This window comes from Brachyistius frenatus, unplaced genomic scaffold, assembly GCF_029030835.1.
Source record: "Brachyistius frenatus isolate BFR_SWC_R1_liver_20210118 unplaced genomic scaffold, ASM2903083v1 Contig_164, whole genome shotgun sequence".
Classification (NCBI taxonomy): Eukaryota; Metazoa; Chordata; class Actinopteri; family Embiotocidae; genus Brachyistius; species Brachyistius frenatus.
The window spans coordinates 73914-92500 of NW_027210763.1; the positions used below are offsets into that span (position 1 = coordinate 73914).

The 18587-nt window shown below is 44.6% G+C and overlaps 3 protein-coding genes across 6 annotated transcripts in view; 2 read left to right on the plus strand and 1 right to left on the minus strand.

The window, feature by feature from the left end:
- The first annotated feature begins 2621 nt into the window (after positions 1 to 2621).
- Positions 2622 to 7985, plus strand: psme3ip1 (proteasome activator subunit 3 interacting protein 1). 3 transcript variants are annotated; one of them, XM_069716922.1, is made up of 8 exons: positions 2622 to 2704; positions 3855 to 3991; positions 4111 to 4209; positions 4413 to 4527; positions 5490 to 5630; positions 5837 to 5928; positions 6521 to 6727; positions 7528 to 7985. In XM_069716922.1, the coding sequence occupies exons 2-8, from the start codon at positions 3865 to 3867 to the stop codon at positions 7530 to 7532; spliced, it is 786 nt and encodes a 261-aa protein (XP_069573023.1). In that variant the 5' UTR covers positions 2622 to 2704; positions 3855 to 3864; the 3' UTR covers positions 7533 to 7985. The 3 variants fall into 3 exon arrangements, with proteins under 3 accessions (XP_069573023.1, XP_069573021.1, XP_069573022.1); XM_069716920.1 differs by having other exon boundaries at positions 6521 to 7985; XM_069716921.1 differs by lacking the exon at positions 2622 to 2704 and adding an exon at positions 2820 to 2921 and having other exon boundaries at positions 6521 to 7985.
- Positions 7986 to 8761: 776 nt separating this feature from the next.
- Positions 8762 to 10099, minus strand: exosc6 (exosome component 6). Its single transcript, XM_069716908.1, has 2 exons — positions 9746 to 10099; positions 8762 to 9380 (listed from the first exon to the last, which is right to left on the minus strand). The coding sequence occupies exons 1-2, from the start codon at positions 10021 to 10023 to the stop codon at positions 8834 to 8836; spliced, it is 825 nt and encodes a 274-aa protein (XP_069573009.1). The 5' UTR covers positions 10024 to 10099; the 3' UTR covers positions 8762 to 8833.
- Positions 10100 to 10697: 598 nt separating this feature from the next.
- aars1 (alanyl-tRNA synthetase 1) overlaps positions 10698 to 18587 on the plus strand; it is a 14204-nt gene continuing 6314 nt past the window's right edge. The window contains exons 1-12 of one of the 2 annotated variants that reach the window (XM_069716895.1): positions 10699 to 10789; positions 12288 to 12445; positions 12531 to 12719; positions 13150 to 13295; positions 14002 to 14193; positions 14408 to 14552; positions 15442 to 15587; positions 15697 to 15805; positions 16075 to 16225; positions 16922 to 17046; positions 17702 to 17846; positions 17958 to 18139. In XM_069716895.1, the coding sequence (XP_069572996.1) occupies positions 12302 to 12445; positions 12531 to 12719; positions 13150 to 13295; positions 14002 to 14193; positions 14408 to 14552; positions 15442 to 15587; positions 15697 to 15805; positions 16075 to 16225; positions 16922 to 17046; positions 17702 to 17846; positions 17958 to 18139 (1674 nt within the window). In that variant the 5' untranslated portion in view covers positions 10699 to 10789; positions 12288 to 12301. The other variant, XM_069716896.1, reaches the window with a different exon arrangement.

An 18587-nucleotide genomic window follows, 5' to 3' on the forward strand; every position in this document is an offset into this window, starting at 1 on the left:
CAGGTGTAGCGTGGATCTGTGCGCGTACCTGTGTTTCTTTGAGACAGGTGGCCGCTCCTCTGCTCCGAGTGTTTTCAGGCTTTTAGCGTCGGTTGGTGTCAGATTGGATCAGCTGGAGGGACGCATGCTTTAAACCATGTTGTTTTTACTGTCAATCATCTGCTTCCCTACAAACTCAACCCTCCCTCCACGTGTCAATCAAACAGCGGAGCGCCCCTCCCACTGATCCACTCTAGCGCCAGCCTCTTTTTTTTTTTTTTTGTCAGCTCCCCTGCGGCTGCTCTGCTGTGACAGAACCGAGTTTAAGACCATAATGGAGCCGAAGAGAGCCGCTCGGAGGCAGGTGGTGGAAAAGCAGCAAAACACAGACAGGAAGCTGTGTGTGTGTGTGTGTGTGTGTGTGTGTGTGTGTGTGTGTGTGTGTGTGTGTGTGTGTGTGTGTGTGTGTGTGTGTGTGTGTGTGTGTGTGTGTGTGTGTGTGTGTGTGTGTGTGTGTGTGTGTGCCCTCCATCAGTGTGCTGGATGAAGTGACACAGATCTGAGAGGCTAAGAAAAGCACCGAGAGGCAGAGAGAGAGAGAGATGGTGACACAGATCAGGAGCTGCTCAGGAGACACGAAACAAGGTCGAGACGCAGAGACGGAGCACACAAAGACAAACAAAAGGGGGACAGGTGGACGGACGGACTCGGAGCCGGACAGGAGACACAGAGGAACCGAGGCCTGCAGCCGGCGTGTCTCCACACACACAAAACGACTGTTTTTTTAAATCGTCACCGTAGTTACCAGCCCATGATACAGTTTCCACGACAACCCATGCTCCGTCTTCATCTGCAAGAACAAAAAAACAAAAAAAAATCTGTCTGTCAGAGAGACGGAGGGACGGAGATGAAGAAAAAAAAGTCCAAATTTTAAAACAAGATTTCACAAATAGAAAAAAAGTCGAATTCATCATCTGTGATTTACTCAGGAAGTGATTGGAGAAACATTCGTGCTGCTACTGTTGGTGGAGCGAAGTAAACATCAGGAGAACAGCAGGATTCAATCAAACACACATCCACGACTATTTATTACACATTTCAATACCTGGAAACATAAACTCACATTTCTATCAAACAAAACTCAAAAAAGTCACATTAAAATGCAGCTGAAAAAAAATATCCAGGATTTAACATTTTTCTTTATAGTATAATAAAGCATGTTTTAATTGACAAGCAGTCAAAGTATTTGATTGTGTTTTCTGTTAAATTGCAGGATAATTTTCAGGAATGTGCTGTGAACATATATGACATGTTTCATGTTATTAGGGGCTCTATTTTCTCTCTCACCGCTCTGTGCACCTCCTCCTGCTCTTTTGTTTACTACTGCTCCCAGTTTTGGCTCCAAGTCAGTTATCAGGCTGCTTATTTCAGGTCTTAGATGACTTTCTGTTCGCCAAGAAAAAATACTCTAAAAATATATATTTTTTTTCAGTCTGCTGGGGGAAGTTTGGCAGCTGCTGCTGTTAGTTTTGTATTTGCTGAACACGCAGGAGAGAGTGGCATTAATCTTTTCATCTCTCACGTCTACTCAAGATAAACAAATAAATGTGTTTCCTGAACTTCTTCAAAAGAAGAGCTTTGTTATTCTGGATATATTGTTGTTCTGGATGATGTCTGGATTTGGTCTCTAATCACTTCTATTGAAAAGGATCTTTAAAATAAAACTACAGTTTGTTGCCTGAGACTTTGAGCTGCAAGTCCGATGAAACCAAACACACCAAAAACTATATTTTTACACAGTTCAAGTTTTGAAAAGAATGAATGAAATGTTATAAATTAAAATTCTATTGTGCTCTTTACTATTTGTAATACAGCAGCATAAAAATGTCCCAGGTTGACCTGAATTTTTTTTTTTTTTTATTTGTTTGTTATACCGATTATATATATATATATATATATATATATATATATATATATATATATATATATATATATATATATTGTACTGAATATATAAAAATATTATACCGATTATCATATATATATAGGATAAGTTATCAATACAATGAAACAGCTGCCTGGACCCCAGTTAATTCAGGCAGGCTTGAAAAATTGTGAACCCGTCCTTTAATAAATGTAGCTGAACAGATCAGAGGTTATTCGTAGATTTCAGGCGCCATCCTGTGATCATTTGTTGGAACAGCTTGGAATATTTTTCTCTAACAATGTGCCTCGTGTACCTAATTAACATGCAGCCTGATTCCATTGTTTCCCTTTGTTTCCTCGTGGACCACACATGCAGGTAATTACATTCAAATTAATTCATTAATCAATCAAGTTGACAAGCCACTTTTGTATATATCAAAATGAATATATAGAGTTGTGTATATAATACCCATGTTATCTGGACCTTATGAATCTGAGTGTTGGAATTTAGTGTTTTTGTCTTATTTTTAGATATTTTCTCCTTTTTTTTTTTCCTCCATCATGATTCCACCAATATTGTTGTTTTTCTGTGTTTATTATATTTAATAATATTAGAAATAAAGTTCCATTTAAACGGAGAGAATTGTCGTTGTTGCTCGACGTCCTTTACTGCTGCGGAACAAATCCGAACGGAACAAAAAAAACTCACACGCCGAATATCCCGACGAGCCCTTATTAACGGTGACACAAAAACGTCATTGATTTTTTGGATCTGGCTATCGACCAGCTTTGGAGCTCGGTAGGTTGAAGAGACGCAGACGTGTTTTAACGCTTTACGAGACAGTCTTTAACAGAAACTAAAGTCTGATCGGTTGTGCGATGAAAAGTTGTGCTTTTCCGACGTGACACGATGTTTGTGTCGCTAACAGCGGCGGTGAGAGCGGCTTAAAGCTAACGGAGCTAACGTTAGCCGTCCAGACCAGAAAGACAGAAAGACGCGGACCGACTGCTGGACTGTAAAGCGTTATTCTTTTTTGTTTGTTTGTTTGTTTGTTTGTTTTATTTGTATGTGTTGAGCTGCATTTAATATGTGAAAGGTGCTGTAAAAAAATAAAGTTTATTATCTTAAATTAAAAAACCAAAATAACAGGCCCCCTTCATACTTCATTCACGACATATCAAAAAAAAATTAATGATATTTCGATTCATCTTTTTTTATACTTTTTTTTCAGTCCAATAAGTATTTTTTTTTTTAATCTAATAAAGTTCTATCATCATTTTAATTGCAGTAACCAATGCAAAAACCATGAATGTTAACCATCGGTTATTCACAACAAAATATAATATTGCGAAACTATATAGATTTTTTTTTTCCCCCTCTCCTTTTACATATCATCTGTTTTCATATATTCTGAAACTTTTACATATAAATCCTTATTTTATTTTATTATTTTTTTTTCAAACGTGACATTTGTGACTGATCATTTCAGGGACCTCAGTTGGTCCTTTTTGAATCAAATCGTATTTCAGGATGAAATCAAGCAGCTTGAATTCATCTTGAAAAGAGTTGGTTTTATGAGAAGTGATCTTGGGTCTGGATTTTTTTGGGGAATAATATGAAAAAAAGATTTTGATTGTCACATAGATTAAATAATGGAAAACAAATCTTTCAACGGCGACATTCATTTATAGTGAGGAGGGCCTGGTTGCATTAAGACAAATTAATGTTGCATTTATTCAACAGATGCATGACTGAATTGGGGTCTCGGGTTGTTGAAAATAACAAACACTCAAAGGGTTTTTGCTCTGGTGACACAAGCTGATTTTTACATGTTGGATTATTTTTTTTTATATCAATAAAAAAAAAAATTAAACCCTCGAGCGTCAGATAAAAGGAGCCCGCAGAAACGATGTCGGTGTTAAAAGTCTCTCTGCGTGTCGCTCTGCAGGGCAGCCGTGATGGCGGGCGGTGAAGCAACAGGCGTCGACCTCAGCAGGAAATTTGTGTCGGAGACGGAGCTCGAGGAGAAGAGGAAGAAGAGGCAGGAGGAGTGGGAGAAGGTCAGGAAGCCCGACGACCCCGAGGGTACGGACACACACACACACACACACACACACACACACACACAGATCCAAAACCTCCGTGATGTGCACGTGTGTGTGTGTGTGTGTGTGTGTAAAGGTGTTTGTTTGTGGCCTCCTCAGAGGCCCCGGAGGAGGAGTACGACGCCCGTTCTCTGTTCGAGCGGCTGCAGGAGCAGAAGGACAAGAAACAGGAGGAATATGAGGAGCAGTTCAAATTCAGTGAGATTTCAGCTATTTCTGGTCACTTACTCGTGTGTGTGTGTGTGTGTGTGTGTGTGTGTGTGTGTGTGTGTGTGTGTGTGTGTGTGTGTGTGTGTGTGTGTGTGTGTGTGTGTGTGTACAAACAAAATCAAACGGTGTCTACAAAAACTCTGCAGCCACTCTCCTGCCATGTGTTTGAGAGCATGTTTCCATGGCGACAGGCAACATGGTGAGGGGATTGGACGAGGATGAGAGCAGCTTCTTGGACGAGGTCTCCCGGCAACAGTGCCTGGTGGAGAAGCAGCGCCGGGACGAGGAGAAGCAGGAGCTGCTGGAGTACAGAATATCCTTTTAGATAGAGACTCACAAAAAACATCAAGCAAGCACGGAAACATGGAAAAAATAGAGTTATAATTCATGTAGATGCCAAACTAATATTTGCAAATGTTTTGGCGTCGTATCAGAAAGAATTATCAACTTAAACTCAGAATTAAACACTCAAACTGAGAGGTTCAGGTAGAAAAATGATGGCAGCAAATAACACAAAAATATACACATGTGCATTCACACAGTTAAGAGTTTAAAAGAAAGAAAGTGAAGCTGCATCTTTCATTTCCGTTCAGAGACAGTTCACATTTGTATAAAAATAATTCATCTTATTCTAATAAAGAAATAAATCAATTGTGGAGGAATTTATTCATTTAGGATAAACCTCATTGAAGAAAAATTCATTTTACTTGCTGATTTCTCTGATTTCCATCTCCTCCTCTGTAACTCATCTTTTTGACTATTTCTGGACCGACAGGTTCGTCCGCAGGTAGATAAACAGGTTGTTGTGGAAACTGTAACGTCTGCTGGTAACTACGGCGACGATTTCAAAACGCGCCGATGCTGCACTGAGTTCAAGTCACAATCTCTCATTCCACGTTAAACATGTGACAAAACAAGTATTTTAATATGAACTTTTTTTTTGTCTTCCTGTAGAACCGATGACTCATCCTACACTCATAAATTCATCCAATCAGATTGTGCTTTAACTCGATAACTCTGTCCGACATATAAAAACACACGTTAGAGGGAAACTTGAAAGTTGGATTTCATCCGATCAACCTGAGAAACAAAGAAGGTGGTTGAGGTCTGATTTATTCTTGTAACTGTCAGCTGTCTCCTCCTGATCAAACACGTGGAGTGTCATGTGACCATATTCACTTTTTAAAATTTCAATCCCACATATGACTGAAGATAAAGATGCTCTGAGCTCTGCTCTTCCGCTACGGTTCGTTCACCTTAACTAAGAGCCGTCACAGCGCCCGAGTGAAGCAGGCGACCGCCGAGACCCGCCGAGAGCCCGAAAAGAAGGCGGGGCCTAAAACCCCGGAGCAAAGGACCAGCCACCTGTCTCAGGCCCATCTACTAGCCGGAGCCGTGAAGAGACGCAGGTAGACGACCCTTTTAGTTCGTTAGTAGCAAACCTTGTCAGCTTTCTCTTTAGCCGTTGAACCAAAACATGACGTTTTAGGGCCCAAGACACGGAGCTGAAAGACCCGAAACTGCTCCACAGAGCTGAGCAGACATTTCTCTCTCTGTTTTGTCACATTGCTTTTTAAATCTTCTTCATCTCGTCGACTCTCTCTCTCTCTCTCAGCTCCTCGCAGTCGTCAGACAGCAGTAAGAGACAGAAGGTGGAGATCACCACGACAACGGCAGCAGCGACAGGAAACGGAGACAGACACACAGGTGGGCTGCAGTCAGACACACAAACACAAACACAGCTCACTGTTGGATGGAAGCGTGTTTGTCGACTACACGCAAAGCTGACTTTGACTATAAAATAATAATGATTTTAATCACAACACGAACAAAAAAACGAGTGCAGGAACACAAAATTCCTTCGTGAACTGTTAAAGCCATAAAATTAAAAACAGCCTAAAAACCTCACTGAAAGAAAAAAGGCAGATTTATCTTCAGTTACACACGTGTGTGTGTTTTCAAACAATTTCAAAATCTCGGTTTTCTAAATTAAACGATATGAAATATGACAGACTTTCCTTGTTAGAGGTGAAGAGTCAGACTTCTCCGATCCCAAACCGACCTTCTGAAAGTACTAACGTGACGATGTCGACAAACAGCGACTTCAGGGAAAACGTACGTCCTTCAAAATAAAAGCGCACAACAGTCCTTTAAATTTTCACGTCTGTTCCACCAAAATTAAAACCAACTAAAACTTAAAAAAGAGCTTCTGACTGTCCAAATGTTTCACGTCTGCCTCGTCAGAAATCAGGTTTATTACAGAGAGTGTGTGAACCTTACAGTGTGTTGTGCTGTTCAGAGCAGGAGGGCGGAGCGGGAGGAGGCGCCGGGAGAGCTGAAGACCGACAAAGCGTCCCGGGGCTGACGGCGAAGACCCCCCCGGCCCCCCTGGGCTCCGGGCAGGGCGTGCTGCACCTGCCGTCGGCGGCCGTGTGCGTCGGCGTCCTACCGGGTCTCTGGGTTTATTCCGGCAGCAGCGACTCTGACAGCAGCTCGGACAGCGAAGGTAGCGTGGACGCAATCATGTCGCCGTACCCTCGGCACAACAGGGCCTACAGATAGACACACACACACACACAATACACACACACACACACACACACACACACACACACACACACACACACACACACGGGCAGACTAAAGCTCATACATAAATTAATTAGTAATCAGTACCTTCAAGAGTTTTTGTGATTGTTTAGATTTTTCTGTCGAGAAAAAGAACAATTCAATTTTTTTTTAATCACTACCTGATAAAGGAATAAATATGTAATCACTTCCTGTAATAATAATCATGCTGCAACTTCACAGAGATATTTTAGTTCTGATCTATTATTTATGTATTTATTAATTTATTGAATTTAGAGAAACATGGAGGTAAAAGTTACATAAAAAAACCTCCTGAAAGCTGCGTATGTCCAGAAAAAGTTCATTATTGCGATCGCAAGATTGTTCTTGGAGGGACTGACTGATTGATTGATTGATTGATTGATTGATTGATTGATTGATTGATTGATTGATTGATTGATTGATAGAGATACACACATGAAGCATGTCTTCAGGAAACACACACACACACCTAGCAAACACTATTATTCCTGTTGTTTTCACAGCTGTGAGTTGACCTGTTGCTCGTTCAGCCCAGAATATTTAATCCTGATAAAAAAAATTAAAGAAAACAGCTCAAACCCGTTAACGCTGAATCTGTTCTTTAAAAATAAAATAAAAAATTGTGCTATTTGCTCTTATTTTGGCACTCAAACGTGACGCCTCCACCCTTCCTTCCCTCAATCGCATCTCACGCAGTTTAAGCGGAGCGCGCCAATCCCTGCACTGCCTACCCTCGACGACATCCTGCCCCTCTCCCCCCCCAACCCCGCCACAGCCACAGCCACCACCACCACCACCACACTCCCCTCCCACAGCGACTGCAGGCTGTGCTATTGGCTGAGGGGAACAGTGATTGACAGCTGTGGAGCACGGAAGGGACTGCTTGTTAGACTGTCACATGACCCGTTAGCTGAGCGGCAGAGGAGGGCGGGCGAGCGGGACGCGCTCGTCTCTCTCCCTCCCTGCGTTTTGTGTTGAGTCTTTGAACGGTGCGAAAGGTAACGTTTTCATTTCTGTGTTGTTGTTGTTGTTTTTTTTTTTTTTTTCCTCATCAGTAGATTGTTTTCAAAGTCTGATAAATTTGTGGAAAAGATGCCGGAGTCGGTTTTGTTGTCCGACGTCTGAGCAGAACTTAATAAAGAGCTCGTTCTCGTTCTGTGTTTCCTGTTGGGTTTACATGTGACGGAAAGACAAAGAAGTCGTTTATTATTTACTTCAGAAATAAAACAATCGGATTAGAAATGATAAACATCTGGTTATTCCTTTCACTTCGAGGTCTCCAGGAGACGACGCTGTTATTTTAGCAGAGAAAAACAGAAAATGAAGTGTTTCTAACCTCGCGTCCTAAAACAGAAGACGTGTGATCATTTATTTGACCTTTCCGAGCAGGAATGACCTCGAAAGATGTGCAAACATAAAGCCGAATCTGCAGCTTCAGACGTGTTGAACCAACAGTTCACAACCAAAAGATCTTCAGTTCATTAACATGGAGGACTAAAGGAAGCAGAAAATATTTAAGCAATACTACCCTAGTATCTAGTTAAAAAGAAAAGCGTCAGTAATCTCTTCCCTCTGCTGAATCGGTTGTAACTAAACCTGAGAGAGAGAGAGCGCCCTCTAGTGGCATTAAAGTCACTTACATCACAAACCTGGTGGAATTTACCTGCAGCATTTTTAAATGTCATTTCATTTTGTTTTAATCAATACAGGTTTGAACCGCTCTTAAACTCCAGACATCCCCAAAAAATGTTCTGGTGACCAAATTATGACAAACATATGATTTTTTTTTTTTTTGTGCTTCGTATGTTGACGATGTTTTCAGAAACTTTCCCAAATTAACAATCTAATCTAGTTTATTAATTTATTTTTTTTTTTCCTCTCTGATGTCGGGCCGATTTGAAGCTTCAAACTGCAAAAAAAACCAAACCAATTTATGAGCATAAAAATATTTAATTAGAAAACAATAGGTTGTGTTGTGGAGGCGAGGACCGGCCGCAGCCTCTCAGCTCTCGGAGGGCGGAAGAGCCGCCTTGCGTACGGCTTTGGTCAGAGCCTGTTGGACGGCCGGGTACAGTTTGTAGCATCCCTCGATGCAGGTCCGAACACCGGCCGTCAGAGTGTCCTCGCTCATCTCCCCGTCCGACCGCAGCCCGGAGACCTGGTTCAGGCTGGGGAGGAAGGCGACGACCAGCCGGCCCTGGTTCTCGCCGCCGACCGAGCTGCGGCGGTTCTCCTCCTCGTGGGACGGGTCGACCACGTAGGAGGCGCCGTCCTGGCGGACGGAGCAACCGAGCACCAGGTCGTACATCTCGATCCCGGCGTCCGCCAGCGCCAGAGAGGCGCAGGTGACGGCGTGGGCCAGCACCGAGCCGCCGTTCTCCAGAACCACGACGTTGACCTCGATCTGAGAGCGCGGGTACTTCTGGAGGCACACGGCCGGCTGCAGGCTCTCGTGGAGCATCAGGGAGAAGTCCTTCTCCTGGCTGCCCTGGATCCAGGAGCCCCTCTCCGGGCAGGAAAACGGAGCGAAGCGCATGTCGGTGGTCAACCTGGACGCACGGAGACAGACGGGTGCGTTAAATTCTGTTCATTGTAGATATCAAACATCAGGTGTTCAGTTTGATGTAGAAACGTGGATGCTGAGCATCATTCAGAATAGATATGACAAAGTTAGGACCACTTTTAAAAGATAAAACCACCTGTATTTAAGCATAATTACGGTAACTAGTAATATTTAATAAATCTGCAGCATATAAACACAGATGACATCACAGATGTAGAAATGCGTGTTCTCACAAATAAAACCCAAATCAGCTGAATTCAAACCACATTTGAAAGTTAAATTTGTTTGTTTACTTTGTTGTAAATCAATAAATATGATTTTTATTTTTATTTGTATTTAAACACGGCACACCTTCCACATTTCATGTCCGTCTCGTCTTTCCGCTCCGTTTCGCGGGGACCGTAAACGCAGCACATCAGCTTGGTGTTTCCGGCCTCGATGTACGCGGAGCCTTTAGCTTGGCTCACCAGGCCGCAGCGGACGAACACCGGCCGGACGTCGACCTGGTCCCGCTGCCGGCCGTCCGCTCTGGGGCCCGGGGAGCCGGGGGCCGCGGCGGGTTGGCACGCGAACAGAGACGGGCTCTGAGACACTTCTGGGCCGCGTACGCGCTTCGTGTCAGTCGGCATGGCGCCGCGGCGGAGGAGCAGCGACAACAAGCACAAGGACCGGTCCTACACGAAAACCTGTCCCCCCGGAAACACGACCAGGTCAGAAATGTTTCCGCCGATGCGCACTACTGGAGGAAATGACGTATCTAAATAACAGGTGCTGCTGAATGCAGCAATATTTCATCATCTCTTCTTTTCCTTTGTCATAACATCACAGATTATTACAATACTCGTGATAAAGCAACATGACGACGAGGACGACAAGCAAAAGCAAAATAATACCTGCAAAAATCTGACTATCGACACGAATTTAAATTAAACTTTTTAATAACAAATATCATGCTCAACCTTTACTCTTTTTTTCATTTCCTTTTTTATTGATTGACAAACAACGTATAACAAATAACCAGAGGGACGCAGATATTAATATTAGAAAATCAAAATAGGTATAATTAACAGGCATATAAACTATATATCGGCTGTATAAAATACACAACACAAGAATAATATATACATATTATAAAATATAAATATGAGTTATTGTCTTTTCCATTGCATCAGCCAGAGCAGGGAGCTCTGTGCCACTGATGCGGCGGGCTCGGCTAAGAGCGACAGCGCGGTTGTCCAATGGGAATTGAGATCGGCTGACGCGCCGGCGCGGACGGACCAATGAGCGGCCGCCGTGGGCGCGTTCGCCGACGCCGCGCTTCCCTTCTGCGGTCCGACCCAGCGCGGTGAGTCCGGGAGCAGCAGCCGATTCATTCCGCGACAACAGCGACTTCCTGTGAGTATAAACGTTCACTCAGGCGCTCTTCGGAGGAATAACGGTCACCGACGGCGTCCAGCGGAGAAGCTTTCTGTCCGAGGTGGGGCTGAAATCTCTCGTCTCGTGCTGAAGTCAACAGCGGTAGCACGACAGGCTAACATTAGCTTAGCTGACGTCAGTTTAACAGTCAGCAGGACGCCGGTTTAAAAAAATTAATACAAAATAAACATAAATAAATATTCGAGGCAGTTCGGGAGGAGCTGCGGTGTCTGACGTGACCGTCACTGTTTTCTGTGCCGGTTGTTTACAGCTCAGGGTGTCCTGGAGAGGACAGCGAGAGGACAGGAAGTCAACCCTGAGAGACACTTCATGTCTCGTTTTTACTCCGAATTCATGGACACAAACATGATGGTGGAAGAAACACCAAAACCAAGACGTGTCACCTTGAAAGAGACTCTGGACATAAAGATGGTGTCAGTCTTTAACCGTCTCTGAGAAGCAGCTCGATGATCCTGGAGGGAATCATACAACTCAAAATGTTCCTGTCAACAAGTCATTAGATCCTGTTTTCTGTCCTTTTAAAAAAACTTCTTTATTTTTTTATTGTTATAACACCAGGCTGAACTTTCCATCCCATCACCCCCCGGAGGCTCGACTCTCTCCTCTGGTTGCCATCCCGGTGGTTTGGTAGTCAGGATGGGGTTTCCTTTGCCGGCTAGTTGTTGTTGTTGTTTTTAACGCTGATGGGAATTCAACTCTTCCGCCTTTTTAATTATAGACAGCATACTGCTGCTTTTTGACACTGTAGTTACGGTGATTTGTTTCTGAAATATTTAAAGTTCAATTTAAATCCTTCAGGAGCGTTTAAAAGGTTTTAATTCTGCTTCTTTTCTATATTTTTTTTATGTCTCAGTAAAAATCTGACCTTATTTCAACGTATTTTTGACTGTAAAATGTTTTGGAGGATCAGCACCACCAAGCTGTTTATCTCGAGGCGCTTAACTTCAACTATTTTGTTTGGTTGCATTTCTACAGAACATCTGTTAACGTTAATAATATTAATGATTTAGGCACAAAGTGAAAAACCTCAACCAGTAAAGGTGTTTTATTAAACTATGCTCAGGTTTGTTCTGTAAAGGCAGCGAACAACAACAACAACAACAAAAAAAGACAATGAAATGAATTGCAGGTATGTGATTGACGGTTGATCGTAAGCCTCTTGATCTGACCTGCCGAGTTCAATTCAACCTGGACGTTTCGGATCAAAACAAACGTTCGTCGGTTGAGATCACGTGACTCACTTGCCTGCAGGTGTTTTACCTTCCCAGCTATAAATAAGAGGAAGGATGGGTGCAGCCGTAACGCACGAGTAGTTCGACCAGAGAAACGGCATCATTGCTGCTTTAAGACTTTTATGACCCTTTTAAAACTTTGTTGAAAGTTTTAATTGGAGGCGGAGCCGCTCCGGTTGGTTTTCTGCTCACTCGTATTTTTCTCTTGTGCTTTTCCCGCTCAGAGAGCTGATTCAGAATGGACTCCTTCTTGAGCGCAGCTCAGATCCGCGAGAAGTTCATCGACTTCTTCCGGCGCTATGAGCACCAGTACGTCCACTCGTCGGCCACCGTCCCGCTGGACGACCCCACGCTGCTCTTCGCCAACGCCGGCATGAACCAGGTACCGAAAAAACTCTCCTTCAGCCGGATTTACAACGTTCTGCTGAAATCATCAAATTTGACTTTCGTTCCTCTTCCTCCTCAAGTTCAAGCCCATCTTCCTCAACACCATCGACCCGTCCCATCCCATGGCCCGGCTGCGTCGGGCCGCCAACACCCAGAAGTGCATCCGCGCGGGAGGCAAACACAACGACCTGGACGACGTGGGGAAAGACGTCTACCACCACACCTTCTTCGAGATGCTCGGCTCCTGGTCTTTCGGCGACTACTTCAAGGTATTGAGTTCAGCTGTCACCTTTTTTTTGGGGTGTCTTCGGACTGGAACTGATGCTTAAAACTGAGTCATGAAAAAATCATTGATATTGATCCCTGAGATTTGTTTGTATTTTACAATTGTCGCCAAAGTACATAATAAGTTGGACATTAGGAGGTTAGAAAAACTTCTGTTCTGCAATTTCTTGTCACTTTTTTTGGGCCAATTTGTCCATCAAAGTATCTGCAAAAAGCAATGATTGACTCTACCGTCCTGGTTTTCACGTTATCAGCTGTTGTTCCCTTCATTTCGATATGATTTGCTCCGTGTGGACGTCTCGCAGCCTTTTTTTGTTCTGTCAACACGTCCGACTCTTTAAAAGGAAACTAACCGACAGTATCAATGTGTAATAATTCACACTTTAAAGTTTATTGGTTCTCGTTCTCGTGTAGCATCTGGCCTGTAAGATGGCACTGGAGCTGCTGACTCAGGAGTTTGGGATTTCCATCGACCGGCTGTACGTCACCTACTTCGGAGGGAACGACGACGCCGGCCTGGAGCCCGACCTGGAGTGCAAACAGATCTGGATGGACCTGGGGTGAGAACGAGATATATATATATATATATATATATATATATATATATATATATATATATATATATATATATATATATATATATGTATATATATAATTAATTTAATAGCCTTCTTGCATTATATAAACAATCCGGCGGTCTAAATCTGTCACGGGCGGCACGGTGGTGCAGTGGTTAGCACTGTCACCTCACAGCAAAAAAGGTTCCGGGTTCGAATCCGGTCCTGGGCCTTTCTGTGCGGAGTTTGCATGTTCTCCCTGTGCTTGCGTGGGTTCTCTCCGGGTTCTCCGGCTTCCTCCCATCATCCAAAAACATGCACCTCAGGTCAGGTTACCTGGCGCCGCCCTAGTGGCAGCCTGCTGCAGCAGCTCCCCCCTGAGATCCCCCCTGCTGTAGTAAAGAAATTTCCCCTCGGGGATTAATAAAGTGTATAAAATCCTAAAAAAAATGAGGAAGTTTGCTCGTTTCACCTTTTTAGATTCACTTCTCTGCTTAAATAAAACCACTTCTCTTACATCGCCTACTTTCTTTCTGTTGCTTTTGAGAAGACACGATATTAATCAAAATGTCTTTCTTTATTTTTGTAATAACATTTGAATAATCAGGCTCTTACATGACGGTTTGAAATGTCACTCTAAATACTCCCCAAAAGAATCAAAGTCATAAAAATAAGTCCCGCCCCCTCCCTGTCTCTGTGGTGTGTTCAGGGTGGCGGAGGCTCGCATCCTGCCCGGCAGCATGAAGGATAACTTCTGGGAGATGGGGGACACCGGCCCCTGCGGCCCCTGCAGCGAGATCCACTTCGACCGCATCGGCGGGAGAGACGCCTCCCACCTGGTGAACATGGACGACCCCAACGTGCTGGAGATCTGGAACCTGGTCTTCATCCAGTTCAACAGGTAACCAACGCACAGGTCAAAGTACGTCACGTCGACCTGCAGCTTCCAACGAGGCTTTTTCACCGGTTAAAGCGATGCAGGTTCTTTCAAAGCTGAACGTGACGGCAGCACGTCTGACTACAAAGACGACCGACGACTGAGATCAGGTGTTGCTGGAATCTGGACGTGCTCGATCTGTTACCGTTTCTGATTTGAACTCTGGTTTCCTGCTCAGAGAGTCGGAGACGGAGCTGAAGCCGCTGCCCAAGAAGAGCATCGACACGGGGATGGGTCTGGAGCGCCTGGTGTCCGTCCTGCAGGACAAGATGTCCAACTACGACACCGACCTCTTCGTCCCGTACTTCGAAGCCATCCAGAAGGTACCGACTTTTAAGATTCTGCATCTGTACCTTCAGGACTGCTGGCGCACCGAAGGGTCACCTGCTTGTTTTAAGGAAAGAACCCCCAAAAAATTAGCACGGAGCAGCGCGCTTTAAAAATTAAATTTCTAAATGGACAAAATCAATATTGATATCAGATTTTAATTTGGCTGCAGTGTGTCCTTAATCCTCCTCTTCCTGATGTGATGTAAGAACGGCAGTAATCCAAAATGTGTCACAGGAAACAGTAAGAATGAATGAATAAATAAAAAAAGATGAATAAATCCAAACATTTGTGTTTATTAGGAGGAAAACAAATTCCCCTCTGAATGAGAAGTGGAAGTGTGAAGCTGATCTTTAGTGTCATTACCGGCTAATTTTCTAATAAACAAGCAGCTGTGACACCAGAAACACCATCTGCAGCAAAAGAGTTTGGTTTTTTTAACGTAAAATTATGGTGCGTTCATGAGCAGCTGGGACGTAGGAAAGTTCAGACCTCGCACCTACCAAACTGGGAATATCCAACCGGGGAAGAGTTGGAGGTTATCGATGGCTCTGAGAAGAGTTTGTGGCGAAAGTAAGGAAAATGTACCTGCTCTGAAAATGACGTGAAATAGTTCAATAAAAACAACAGTTCATGAAAACATGTATAAATAATATTCACCTCTTGAGCTCCATTTCATCTCCGTGTCGGTTTATCTGGATGCTGATGAGGTTGTTTGTCATTTTTCGGTGTTCTCACAACTGAAAACGGAGAAAGATGTCTGTGGGAACTCTCCCGATTCCCAGCTTCCTGAACGCACCACTAGTTAGCAACCAGAGTTTAAATTACAGCAAGTAAAAGATCCAGAAACCTAAACATCTATAACCCGGTCTGTGTTGGTTGCAGGGCACCGGGGCTCGGCCGTACACCGGGAAGGTGGGCGCCGAGGACGCCGACGGCATCGACATGGCCTACCGCGTGCTGGCCGACCACGCCCGCACCATCACCATCGCCCTGTCGGACGGCGGTCGCCCTGACAACACGGGACGAGGGTGAGACGCCCGCGTTAATACTGCAAAACGCCACTTTCCTGGCAGCGTGTCTACGGTTTCAACGTTTTGCCGTCGGGTTTTGATGTTTGGTTGTTTCCACCGCGTGCAGCTACGTGTTGAGGAGGATCCTGCGCCGCGCCGTCCGGTACTCCCACGAGAAGCTGGGAGCTCAGCGGGGCTTCTTCGCCTCTCTGGTGGACGTCGTCGTCCAATCCTTGGTGAGATTTTCTTCTCCACCCGCCTCGTTTTTTTTTCGATCCAGGATACTTAAAAACCTGAATTTTGACATTTTATTATGTCTGATTGCACCGTAGCTGCTTCTCCACAGACTTCCAACCACATTCACTATTGTTTTCCTGAAGATATCAGGACTCAGGAAGTAGCGATGCCGAACTGTAGAAAAGATTATTGTTCATATTTCTGTCGACATTCAACACAATAAAAGCAGCTTTAAATGGCGACCTCTGACCTTCTCCTCTTTCTCCAGGGCGAAGCGTTCCCGGAGCTGAAGAAAGACCCCGACATGGTGAAGGACGTTGTCAACGAGGAGGAGGAGCAGTTCCTCAAAACCCTCAGCAGAGGGCGCCGTATCCTCGACAGGAAGATTGTGAGCCTGGGAGACTGCAAGACCATCCCAGGTGAGACACCCAACTCACAAACCCGACCATTTATTTACATTTTTTTTAGGAGAGAGTTTATTTTAAGATCATCAAGATATGTTTTAACTTTGATGATGGTTTTTGACTCCTCCCATCTCCTCTCTGTCCACATCATCACTTCCTTTCCTTTTTTCTCCGTCACTCCTCTTGTTTTTCTTTTTTTTTCTTCCCTTTTTAATCCCATCTCGATGTGTTTGTTGGCTTCATGGATCAGTCTCCCTCCTTCATCCATCTGTCTTGTCTTCATATCTCAAATCTTTTTCTTGCTCGGTGTATAAAAACAGTCCCGCTGGCGACAGGAAATGAATCGAAACAGCTCAAAAATCCCAATAACTGGAAACCGAAGCAGTTTTTCCTCGTGAACCTCCTCCGGGATTGTTTGTGAACAGTGTATTGGATTTCTTTGACAGATTGTTGTCTTCCTCAGACTTTTATTTATTTCATCTCAAACGGTGACTTCTACATTTTGTATTTTAACACAAATCTTGCCGAGTCTTTTAAAAAAAACAACAAAAAAACAAGCCTAGATTTAAATACAATAAGAGCAGAAACTCCACGTCGGACTCGTGGAAATGCCGAATGTTCGCTGTCCGACTGAAGGACACGCGTGTCAGACGTCTGTCCTGCATATCAAGCAGCTCGTCTCTCTCTCTCTCGCTCTGTCGGTGCGTCCAGGCGACACGGCGTGGCTGCTCTACGACACGTACGGCTTCCCCCTGGACCTGACCTCGCTCATCGCCGAGGAGAAGGGCATGGGGGTGGACATGGCTGCCTTCGAGGAGGAGAAGAAGGCGGCGCAGGTGAGGAGACCGAGAACTCTGTGTGTGTGTGTGTGTGTGTGTGTGTGTGTGTGTGTGTGTGTGTGTGTGTGTGTGTGTGTGTGTGTGTGTGTGTGTGTGTGTGTGTGTGTGTGTGTGTGTGTGTGTGTGTGTTTTTCACCTTGTCAGCGTTCTGCAGTTTTGCACTGTAAGTCAGAATCGGGAGTCGAACACCTGCTGTTTAAATACGGCTGCATTTTACGCCACATAATCCCTCCATGTTTGAGTTATCAAACTGATTGATTTCTGCTCTGTAATACTGCAGCTGTGTGTGTGTGTGTGTGTGTGTGTGTGTGTGTGTGTGTGTGTGTGTGTGTGTGTGTGTGTGTGTGTGTGTGTGTGTGAGAGAGGACAAACCCACTCTGACTTCGGTCACAACTCTGAAGTGAAACTTGAGGGTTAAGAAAATAAGCTTCAAAAAGTGGCATGTTTGGGTGCGTGTCCGTTTGATTGACAGGATTCCTCTATAGGTGGGCGGGGCATAGTATCGTCGGGTTTCAAACGATTATACCTGATCAGTAATCACCCAGTGCAAACAAAATGTGTGTGTGTGTGTGTGTGTGTGTGTGTGTGTGTGTGTGTGTGTGTGTGTGTGTGTGTGTGTGTGTGTGTGTGTGTGTGTGTGTGTGTGTTTCAGTTGAAGTCTCAGGGTAAAGGCGCAGGAGACGCCGACCACATCATGCTGGACATCTACGCCATCGAGGAGCTGAGAAACCAGCAGACTCCGCCCACAGACGACTCCCCCAAGTACAAATACAGCTCCGACGACAGCGGCAGCTACAGTGAGTCGCCTGAACAATTCACACACACACACACACACACACACACACACACACGCTTTCCAGACGGATGGCGGTCGACGCTGTGACCTTTGACCCCGTCTGTGTGTCCAGACTTCGACGAGGCCTCGGCCACCGTGCTCGCTCTGCGCCGCGACCGCGCCTTCTGCGACGAGGCGACCACGGGTCAGGAGTGCGGCGTGCTGCTGGACCGGACGTCCTTCTACGCCGAGCAGGGCGGGCAGACGTTCGACGAGGGCTACCTGCTCCGAGAGGACGACGACAACGCCGAGGACGTGAGTGCGACAAAAAAAACAAAACAATAAGAATCCAGTTTTTACCTTTTTGTTTGGTTTTTAATTGCGGCGATAAGAACATTTCCGGCGGCTCGCTGATAGCGGCTGGAAATTGCAGCTGCGAGGCAAACGGACCCGTCGGCGTGGCAACAAAGGCTGTCAAATGAAACATCACAATTCTGACAAGAATGGATGAAAAAAAAACCCGAACTGCTCTCGTCTGAATGGCAGAAAAACATTCCTGTCAGTCTGCAGCCGACCGTCTGACTAAAACAGTCCTTTCAAATGTCAGCACTTTGTTTCTTTTGTGTATTTTTGCTTTTTTTTTTTTTATATATATATATTTTTATTATTCATTCTCATATTTGCTGAGGACGTGAAGATTTGTCGGAGGAACTTCGCTTTGTTAAATCTTTATTTAAGACTTTATTTAATCTCCAAATTAGAG